Source organism: Fundulus heteroclitus, chromosome 2, assembly GCF_011125445.2.
Source record: "Fundulus heteroclitus isolate FHET01 chromosome 2, MU-UCD_Fhet_4.1, whole genome shotgun sequence".
Lineage (NCBI taxonomy): Eukaryota > Metazoa > Chordata > Actinopteri > Cyprinodontiformes > Fundulidae > Fundulus > Fundulus heteroclitus.
Genome location: NC_046362.1, coordinates 11185363 through 11196592, shown reverse-complemented (window position 1 = coordinate 11196592; position 11230 = coordinate 11185363). Strand labels below are relative to the sequence as shown.

The following is an 11230-nucleotide window of genomic DNA, read 5'->3' as shown; positions in this document are numbered from 1 at the left end:
ACATTCAGGAATGTTCCCAAAGCAACATGGTGAATTTCTGGAGTATAACTTCAAAATTGGTCACTTTTCCCTTTTACAGAAATGTATTCTGTGCATTTGGAACAAGTATTCTGAGAAGTCAGGGAATGTTCAAAAAAATGGCGTGATAAGTTTTGGAAAATACTCTGTAAGTTCTATAGAAAGCACCTTGTACCTTCCAGGAAAGCAAACAATAGGTTCCAGGAGGGGACCCAGTGTCCAGAGTACCCTGTAAGGTATGGGAAAGGTCAAGGAAAATAATGTCTACATTTCTGTAAGCACCTTCTAAATTCTGGGAAAGTAATCTCAAAGGTAAAGTTCTGTAAAAAGCAAACAACGTTCCCAAAAGTGTCATGGTGTCATGTTTGTGAAGAGCACAAGTGAGGGATTGACTGAAGTGTAAAAACAGAGTTCTTTAATACTGGAAATAGTAACAATAGGTATTATTATTATTATTATTATTATTATTATTATTATTATTATTATTATTATTATTATTATCATCATCATCATCATCATCATCATCATCATCATCATCATCATCATCCATCCATCCATCCATCCATTTTCTGGACTGTGTATTATTACTATTATTATTATTATTATTATTATTATTATTATTATTATTATTATTGCAAAACAATAAATATAATAATTAGATTGAACCCTTTTCAGCAATGTGAAAAATGGTTTTCAAAGTCACAAAGTATAATTTTCAAGCCTAATTTTTTTTTTTTTTTTTTTTTTTACATTTTTGACCATTGGCAGTTGCAATGCTTTTATTGAAAATTATGTGACTTTGACCTAAACAGGTATTTTTCAACAGGGCTTGTTCTTAAACAGGTGTTTAAAAGGTGGACTATCATCAAGTGCAACAAACAGGTTTGTTATTTCCAATCTTAAGCAGAAAAGTTCACCTCTGAATTTTACAGTAAAGTCGCTAGAATGAAACTAACGAAATGTGGCACTCACAGTTTAATGTTTAGGATTTTTTTGTAATACAAGCAAATTATTGTTGCAAATTAATCTCAAGATTGTCATCACACATCCCCCCGAGGTCTATTTCTCTACTTTGATTTGAGCAAAGTGGCTCTAAAACAGTGTGAGGAGCAGTGCTTGACTATCTTGAAACTTCTCTTTCAATTTATTACAGAGTCTTTCCCACTCAAACATGATATGCACATGCATTCATTTACCAGTCGTACTTCCACACAGACACAGACATGCATGCACACAGTTCAAATAGTTGGCCTAGGGATCAGGAAGACATGAAAGCCAAGGAGAGCTGCTGACACAAGTAGCTACTGTGATTACCTCACGTCTGTCATAGCCTTGGAAGGAACCCCATCCTGAGTATATATAGACAAAGGCAAGCTTTAAAAGAGTGAACAGAATAAAGGAAATTGCTAATGAATACTTTTATATACACTAGTCTTGCAAAAGTATTTATACTGTCTAAACCTTCTCATATTTTGTCACTATAAGACAACAAGCTTAAATGTACTTTATTCCAATTTTATAGAGTAGGGGTGGCCAACCAGTTCAGCACCAAGAGCCAGAATGAAATCCAACAGTGTTGCAAAGAGCCGCACAACAACATGCCCTAACATCTTAGCAAATCAAGTGCCTTACTACGTACATCTAAACTTTTTTTTAACATTATCTTATAGGATTTTCTTATTCCTGACTGATTGCTTGAAAATAAAAATCCCTAAATCCACAAAGTGTCCTCAAGGATACCTAGCCGTGCCCACCTGCTCCTAGCGCACACTCTCAATACTTGCTCCCACACCGGTATTAAAAGAATAATAAATGCAGCCTTGCTGTGACCTTAATTGTGACTCCGTCTGACAATGTTAGTTTTAAAATAGTTGGGGAGATCTCAGCAGGTGAGAAACTGAGGCTGCAAATGCTGTTTTTTTCCTTTGGCACTGGAGGGGGACAAGGTTAAGGCCTACCTGTGTGCTTTGCCAACAAGCAAAATTGTATGTCTGGTTTCATTGAGCTCCCGCTAATGGATCGCTTGAAGTAACCGCAATCAAGATGGCTGAACTGCAGACGTGTTTAAAGCGTCCTCACTGGATGAACAAGTCGAATGAATTCGGAAGTTAACATCTTTATCAGAATAAACGATTTATCTAAATAGAATACTGTAGTAAATCTGAGAACCATGACAGATCAGTGAAGTTGCTGCGAGCAGGCTGCACGAGGGCTGACACAAAGTTGTGCAAAGATGTGAAGCTGAAGGTTGGGGATATATGCCTTTCCATTCAACTTCTCTAAGTCAGCAAAATCTGGAACCACTTTTTGTTGCAATTACAAAAGAGCAAAGGCGTTCATTTCTGGTATGCACCCAACAGCTTTGCAGAGCTGCATGTGTACAGACGTGTATATTTTGATCAGTCTCCTTGGCAAAGAAGTGACGTTTCAATCAGAGGACGGACCTTTCAGATTTCTATCAGTAAAATACTTTGTAAAGCCATCCGCTACTTTCCTTCCACTCAACAAGTACGCACCGCTTCATGTTAAAAATCCCACTAAAATACGTTGCGTTCCGCTGCTGTAACGTGGCCAGGTTTTGAAAAGCAATGCGCCGTAGGGAGTAAAATGAGAACAAGTGGCCTAAAATGCCTATAACAGTAAGAAAATGAATACTGATGCTGATATCGTGGCGGCAGTCAACAAACACGCTCCAATGTCATGTGGCAGCATCCAGTTTGGCTCATCTTTACCAACAAAAAAACGACAGCCGAGATGTTCTCTTTCTTTGAGTGACTAAACAGTATCTTCTCAACGAGGGGGTCTCCTGCCTTCACAGGCCGAGCCATTAATAACGATGGGAGGTTCCTCGCTGTCAGCGGGCGTTGGTCCTGCCGGCTTTATGGCACGTCTCCCTCAAGCTTCATAAGGACATTCAGCCACATGGCTAAGTCCCCCCCCCTATATCCCTGCGCATAGCTACCCTTTACACAAACGCCACAAACACACGGCTGCCTGAAGGCCTGAGAGCTTCGCGGGCGAAAAGCTTTGTGAAGCCGGAGGAATGTCACGGCGACGCGTTTTGTGACAATTACACTCTTCACATTTGTTCGGGCCGAAATTAGAGTCACGTGCGCGCGCTTGTTTGTTGTCGTACGTTTCCGTGGATACAGACGTGACCTGGCGTGGCTGCGTGACCCAGACAGACATTTGCCGCGTGCTGCACGCTAACACGCGAGCGGCAGGTGGCACAGGGTCCTGAAACTTGATATTTCGCTTTAAATCCTCCTCTTTGTTTATCAGCGGTGACGTGAAAACCCGCGCTCTTTGCGATGTTTCTGCGAAATGCTATTCTCTGTGAGCATAAAGGTTTTTGTTTTTTTTAATAGCAAGTCAAGAGCTGCGTATTAATGCAAACCATCCGTGCTGCGTCAGTTGCGCCGATTAACACCCCCTGAGCTATTCTTGGAGTCATTGTTGAGCCTACAACTGTGGTGTCTTATTTACAGCATTATGAAATCAGTGCAAATGAAAACAACTAGTTATAATTTGATTACAGGAGTTTACAGTGTGTTACTGGGCCACATTGTTTAAACCTTGACTCACAGAGTCTTTGTGTGTATGTGTGTGTGTGTGGGGGGGGGGGTGTAATTGAGGAAGACAATAGACTTAAATGTGCTTTTAATCTAACAAATGCTGCCTTTTCAGGGACTTCAATTAATACAAAATCTCATGTAGAGTTGGTGTATTTTTTTTTTTTTTTCACTTATCAGCAACACTGAAGCCCCTTGTCTCCTAGACGCCGCTGTGTTCAAAGTTGTACAACAGAGCCCTTCAAGTGCATCTAAGGATGAATGTTATTTTGGCTGTGGCTTCCTAAAGGCGCTGTCCTCTCCCACTACTCAGGTGTCAGTGAAGCCAGCACTTTCCACTGGCCGGGTCCGGGATGTCCACCAGTTATACGAGCGTTCGGGGTATTTCGGCTTACCGTCTTCAGGGCACATGTAGCAGAAGCATAGCAGAGGGGAAACAACTCACCGCGCTTAACACGCTGGATCTGTTTGTCGGGTTTGTTTGTGCTCAAAAGAGGGGGGGGGGGGGGGCAGTAACCAGAAGCAGATCCAGTATGAGTTCTGGAGGTTCCCTGTGAGACAAGAATAACCCCCTGATCTCATGAATGAAGGACTTGCAGTGAGCAAGACTTTGGTCCCAGGCTGAAAACAACCTGGGCCTTCTGTGGTAAATACAGTGCCTTGCAAATGTATTTACACTCCTTAAATTTCACGTTTTTGTCACAGACGTCTATGTAGTCGATCAGGATTTTGGGCCAACACCAAACAATGTAATTTTGATACCTGTTATTTAAAATTCAGCGCGAGCAGTTGACTACAGATGTCCCGTGTAGAGTAAAAAAGAGTTGACCTTTATGTCATTTAATCTCAGATCCATGAAGACCGAGCAAGAACATGTGGAAGAAGGTGCTCCGGTCTGATGAGTCCTAACCTCACCGCTTTAGTCTACATGCAAACTGCTGTGTGGTGGGAAACTAGCACTGCACAAAACCAGCTCCACGGTGAAATATGGCTGCAGCAGCGTGATGCCGTGGGGACGCTTTTTTTTCTTCTTCTTCCAGCAGGGACAGAGAAGTGGGTGAGAGTAGATGGAAAAATGGGTGAAGCTGAACCTGTTAAGAGAATGCAAAAGAGTTACGAAAGAATGGGTTACGTCAAAGCGGGCTCCTGCGTAAAAACGGCCCAGTCAAAGTCCAGATTGAGAATCCGATTGAGAATCCATGGCAGGGCTTAAAATCTGATGTCCACATAAGCTCTTTGTGCAATCTGTCTGAGCTTGAGCTATTTTTGCAATCAATAGTGGGGAAAAAATGTACTAAAGTTTCAAAAGCCATTTTTGCATGATTGCATTTCTATTTCATCATTTTAGTTTTCAGCTTGTGTTTGTCACATGACAAAGTCCGAAAAAGTTGTAATTGCATGTCCGAAAAACATGTAAATACTTTCGCCAGACACTGCAAACCAGAGGACCCGAAAGCTACAAATAATTGGAAGGTTTGAGTTGAAAAAATTAGTTATTCATTTAGGGGGGGAAAAAAATAAAAGCATCCCAGTGGCTGCGCTGAAACGAGATAGGAGAGGGACAGCGGCAGCAGCGGCGGCAGCAAGTGTCACCCAGTCCTGCAACATGGGGAGGGCTCTGGAGTTTAAAACGGTGTGAATATGATAGCCCATCTGGAGCCTTTGGTCCCGCTTATGCAAGTGGAGATCACCGTGCACGATTGAAAGTTGTCAGTTCGGAGGCACTAATCTGTCAAGAGGTCGGTGTAGGTACCCAGAAAGACAACGATCATTGGATATTAACAGATACAGCCACCCGGTGAAGAAGAGGAAAACAACAACAGGAAAAAAAAAAAAAAAACAGACTTGGATTTCATCTTGGAGCCCCCGCATGAGAAGATTTATTTTGGAGGACAAAAGTCAGGCACCAGGGAGGTGAGTGGCGGGTTTACCCTCTGAGGGGGTAAAAAAACATGACTGTGGTGTCCCAGGGCAATAAGGAAGAGGCTGTGACGATCACCCCTTTGCTCCAAGATGCTGCGGACTTGGAACCGGCGGACCAGGAGTGCACCGAGAGGGTGGTCATCAACATATCGGGCCTGCGCTTCGAGACGCAGCTGAAAACCCTGTCGCGCTTCCCGGCAACGCTCCTGGGGGATCCGCGTAAAAGGACGCGCTTCTTCGACCCGCTGAGGAACGAGTACTTCTTCGACAGGAACAGGCCGAGCTTTGACGCCATCCTCTATTATTACCAGTCGGGCGGCAGGCTCAGGAGGCCCGTGAGCGTGCCCGTGGACATTTTCCTGGAGGAGCTGAAGTTTTACGAACTCGGGGAGGAAGTGATCGAACTGTACAAAGACGACGAGGGCCTGCCGAGAGAGGAGGAGCGCAACCTGCCGACCAGCGAGTACCAGCGGCAGCTCTGGCTCCTCTTTGAGTATCCGGAGAGCTCGGGACCCGCGCGGACGATCGCCATCGTGTCTGTCATGGTTATTTTGATATCCATTATTATATTCTGCTTAGAGACCTTACCGGAGTTTAGAGAGGTGCCCCCAGAGCCAGAGCAGCACGCCAACGGAAGCGCAGACAGCAAAGCGCCCAGTCCCTTCACAGATCCCTTCTTCATGGTGGAGACGCTCTGCATTGTGTGGTTCTCCTTTGAGTTCACCCTCAGGTTCCTGTCCTGCCCCAGCAAAGCGGCGTTCTTTAAAAACATCATGAACCTGATTGACGTGGTGGCCATCGCGCCCTATTTCATCACCCTGGGCCTGGATCTGGCCGAGCACGAGGGCAGCAGTCAGCAGGCGGCCTCCCTGGCCATCCTGAGGGTCATCCGGCTGGTGCGCGTCTTCAGGATCTTCAAGCTCTCCAGACACTCCAAGGGGCTGCAGATCCTGGGCCAGACTCTCCACGCCAGTCTCAGGGAGCTGGGGTTGCTCATATTCTTCCTGCTCATTGGAGTTATTCTGTTTTCCAGCTCGGTCTTTTTCGCCGAAGTGGAAGACCCAGACACTGTATTCTCGAGTATACCCGACGCGTTCTGGTGGGCCGTGGTGACCATGACCACGGTGGGCTACGGGGACATGTATCCCTCCACTATCGGGGGGAAATTCGTCGGGTCCCTGTGCGCCATCGCCGGAGTGCTGACCATAGCCCTACCTGTTCCTGTCATCGTGTCAAATTTCAATTATTTCTACCACAGAGAGAACGAAGAGGAGGAAAATGTGCAGTACATCCATGTGACCTGTGGGCAGCCGGTGCAGCAGCCCTCCTTGGGGGAAACAGATTCCACAAAAAGCAACCAGTCCCTCTCCAAAACAGAATCCTATCAGGGGAGCGACGACCTGGAGGTCCTGACCCATCCAAACGCGACTCAGCCAGAGACATACACAGGAGCCCTGACAGACGTGTAAACGGGAGACGTTTTGTTTCTGGTGAGTTTACTGCTGGGGGTTTATCCCCCGTGAAGCACAGCCGGTCCAAGGATTTATGAGGCCCTAGGCAGAATGTTACTTGGGGGCCAACTTCCAGCTCACCCCATCGCGTTAAAAACTCCAAAACATGTAGACTTTGCTAGATCCGTTTTACTGGTGCACACACTTCGGGTTGTGTCTTCTTTCTCCGTCAAATATCAACAAAGAAACTGCAACCGTTAAACAAAGAAACTGCAACCGTTAAACAAAGAAACTGCAACCGTTAAACGATAGACCCTAATGTAATGTAATGTAATGTAATGTCTAAAAACCCACTTTAGAAAATCACAAGAGATACCAGCAGCTTGGAAGGAAAAATAGAAAGAAGGAAAGGCTAAATTGTGCATTTTATTTGAGCAAATCAGATGGCTTTGTGAAGCCAGTTATATGTTTTGAAATCCTCTATAAAGCTCAGGATGTTTTAAAAATGATGCATATAGATTTAACAGGGTGTTGGAAACATTCCATAGAAATTTTGATCCATCTTAATATGAGAGCATCTCACAGTCGTCACAGATTTGGTGACTGCACATTTATAATGCAGATTTTCTGCTCCAACACACCTGAAAGGTGTCCTGTTGGGTTGAAACTCGGTGACTTGCGGTGACGATAGTGAACTCAGTAACCCTTCTCAGGGGGGCCGCGGCTTTTGAATGGTTTTCAGTCAGAGACAGCCACAGTGTCTCTGGAAAATATTACATTAGCATGAGCAGCCTGAACTGTTGATATGAGACCGGATGGATCCATGCCTTCATGTGGTTCATGCCAAATTCTCACCGTACCGTCTGAATGTTGCAGCTGAAATCTAGAATCAGCGGACCAGGCGATGCTTTCTCCAATCTGCTATTTCCCTGTTTTCCTGAGCCTGTAGAAAGTCCTGCCTCAGTTTCCGGGTTCTAGCGACAGGGAAGACACCCAGCGTGGTCTTCTGCTGCTCTAGCGCATCTGCTTCAAGGTCTGACGCGTCGGTGTAATCTTCCAATACTTGTGGATTTTTTTTTTTAGCTACATTTGACCTTCTACCATCTCGCCTCTGAAATCAACAGGGCATTTTTTTTTTTATCCAGACAACTGAGGCTCACCGCTGAACGTTTTCTCATCTTTTTGGTTGTAGTTGTCTCTGGTCCCCATCTCCAGCCGTCCGTGGGACACCCTGGACCTGCTGCCAGTCCATCACAGGGAGAACAAAACGTAATTAAAATGAAAAAGAACATCCTTAAAAAAGCGTTTAAGCAATCCAGTAGTCCACGTGCTTCAGTACGAATGTATAACAAAAGCTGTTTGATTTGAGATCATGATTTAAAACAAACCACATTTTTCCGTGTTTAGAAAAATGCGTCTATTTTCTTTCTTGTGTCATCTTACGTAAAACATCTTCATTCAGGGTAAAGCAGAGCTGAAGTCAAACTCCTTGTTTGTAGGCACAAACTTAGCCATTAGAGTTGATTCTGAGTTTATAATAAAGCAACTCTTCTCATATTTAGCCCAAATATCTGGTCCTGGTGTGGTTTGAGGGCAGGGCCACAAGTAAGTTATAGAGATTAAAAATGGGGGCGCTATAAAAGAACAAAATGGAGAGAATACGCATATAAATGAAATAACAATGGGACTCATAAGAGATTGTCCACCTGGCCAGGAAGGAGCAAGAAATGTTTAGGTGTGGCCAAATCCTTCAAGCTAACACCACACATGTCGCATTTAAATCATTTCATTCAAGTTTAAAGACACACCCATTCTGCTCATGTAATGTCTCCCTTTTCCCACACAGCAGGGTTATTGTTGGAACTACATGACATCATGACAGCACATATAAATAAGCGCGCCCCTTTTGGCACATAGCGCGTGTCATGTCTGTGCCTTTAAGCTCCTCTGGTGTCATTTTACGGTGTTAAATATCAGGCTGGCCATTTTAAGGCGTTCAAATGACGTTCAAACGGCACAGGGCGGGTGTAAGGCTTGAGGACGGGCGTCGTTCCTCGAGATTGGGGCGTGACATATCACATGAAAAGAAAGAAGGGAGTGTTTATGGGACATAAAAGAAAAACATGAGATCCAGACTATCTGAGAGAGAGAGAAAAAAATAAAATCAGGAAATAAAAGAGAGAAAAATTGATTAGTCAGCTAGAATCATAAAGCTATCCAACAACTGAAACAAACTCTGATCAAAACAATTAACCATGTATCACTTGCATCAAAACCCGGACGTTACATCTGCCTTTTTATGAAGCAATACCTAAAGTTAGTCAAAACTATCTGAGTAAAGTGGCAAAGATCACGTCCTGCGTGGATCTGCAACTCCCTTGCAGACTACAGCATGCCGTTTTCCCTTGCGCATCTTTTAACGTCATCACTCTGCCAACACGTATGGCGTGCTGGCGTATGCAGTCACAAAGGCTTTTAGCTTTACGACATGGTGATGAAGGGTCAACATTTCTCTGCGGACATTCGTACAGTGTGGCAAACCATTATGTGTATTTTCTTTTATTTTGTTTCACGTAACCAGGTTTTCAGTCTCTGATATAAGACATAAAAGAGGCATACCTGTTAACTTTCCCCACAAATACTGCAAACGTGTGCTAACGACAGAAGCAGCCACATACAGCTACTCTATTATTGTTTAGCTTCTGACCCACAATATGAAGTGACTAAGCTTTGGAACTTCAACCATGGTTTTATTTATTAAAATATATTTATAACTTATATTTTTCTTTCCAAAGATATAGACAGATCATTAATTCTTTGATTGATCCATTTGATTTAGAAATGTTTGGGTTTGTTTATTTACGACTGCTTTCCTTTTTCTGCATCTGACCAACAACATCAAAGCGTTCCAACCAGACTTACTGCTGGTTGAAGTATACGGACGTATTTGCTGAGAAGAACCGATAGTATGCTGTACATTGCTTAAATGTTTTTAGCATCCCACCAACAACTGGCTTGCAGTGCTGGCTGCCTGTCACTGACTGAACACCAACATTTATCAGCAGGAGAAATGCCAGAATAACGCTTCTCAAACATTAAACTATTTTCAGATAGCATAACTGTATTATGCAACAATTATGGTGATAAATGACCTAGTCTTTCTTTCTTTCTTTCTTTCTTTCTTTCTTTCTTTCTTTCTTTCTTTCTTTCTTTCTTTCTTTCTTTCTTTCTTTCTTTCTTTCTTTTCTATAGTTGAAAAAGCAGGTTTCTCTGATCAGTTCCTAAATTCTTGCCCAATATTATCATTATTAATCACAACTTGCAGCGCGCATGCATGGTCTGGTCGGTGCTGATTGAATAAGTGAGGCATTAGCGCCACCGTGTGGAGGATTGCTAACTCAGCAGCAGGGCATTTACACTGTTGCAGCTTTGACTGACTTTGAAGAACCTGCATTAGAGACTGTGATAATGGATCTGGAGATTCAATCTCATTTATGCAAAGTTGACTTAATTAACCACTTTTATTTTGCTTATTTGCAGGAAACAGAAGACTTAATGAAGCTTTTGCTTCCTTCCGTCACAAGACATACGCGTGGCATTCTCTTCTCCACAATCTCATGGACTTCATTTTTTTCCTAACTTTTGTAACCAACAGACTTCAAAGTGGACACTTTTTTGGGGGGAGGGGTGGCTCTGTTAGTTGTCATAAACATGTGCATTATCTGTTGGAAGCAACATTGTATCATTGGTTTGTAAATTAATTTATATGAAAGCCCAATGTATATGTATATACATATGTTACAATTTTGTAATTCCCTAACTTGCTTTTCTTATGCTTGCAATGCAACATTGTACCTTGACTTTTGTAGTTGGAAGGATTCAGATTTTGTTTGGCAACCGACTTTAAACAACAAAAACTACTGGATCTTTATTGTGCCAACATATTTGACATGCTGTCTCTGTAAAATTTTAAATGCAATAAAATATATATATTTTTATAATTTAAAGACAAATCTGGATGTGTCTTATATGTTTAGAAATGATTATGAGCCACACATTATAATGCTTTTTTTTTACTTCAACTTGCTAGTTGAATATCTTTAAAAAGTTATTTTATATCAGTAATTCAGTCAAGAAAGGGTAATGTATTCAGATGCATTACGTACAGAAGGATATATTCTGTTTCTTACTGTTTATTCTGGTGGCATAACAAATCCCAAAGTGAGTTTCTCAGCAAATTAGAATATTACACAATGCTAACATATT

The 11230-nt window shown here is 42.8% G+C and overlaps 1 protein-coding gene across 2 annotated transcripts; it reads left to right on the top strand.

The window, feature by feature from the left end:
• Positions 1-5090: 5090 nt before the first annotated feature.
• On the top strand, positions 5091-10649 carry LOC105938501 (shaker-related potassium channel tsha2). 2 transcript variants are annotated; one of them, XM_036147594.1, is made up of 2 exons: positions 5091-7003; positions 8157-8241. In XM_036147594.1, the coding sequence occupies exon 1, from the start codon at positions 5543-5545 to the stop codon at positions 6980-6982; it is 1440 nt and encodes a 479-aa protein (XP_036003487.1). In that variant the 5' UTR covers positions 5091-5542; the 3' UTR covers positions 6983-7003; positions 8157-8241. The 2 variants fall into 2 exon arrangements, with proteins under 2 accessions (XP_036003487.1, XP_012735701.2); XM_012880247.3 differs by lacking the exon at positions 8157-8241 and adding an exon at positions 10505-10649 and having other exon boundaries at positions 5092-7003.
• The last annotated feature ends 581 nt before the right edge of the window (positions 10650-11230 follow it).

Bases quoted from the DNA above. Each gene is read 5' to 3' on its own strand.
- LOC105938501 (XM_012880247.3), top strand. From the start codon at position 5,543: ATGACTGTGGTGTCCCAGGGCAATAAGGAAGAGGCTGTGACGATCACC.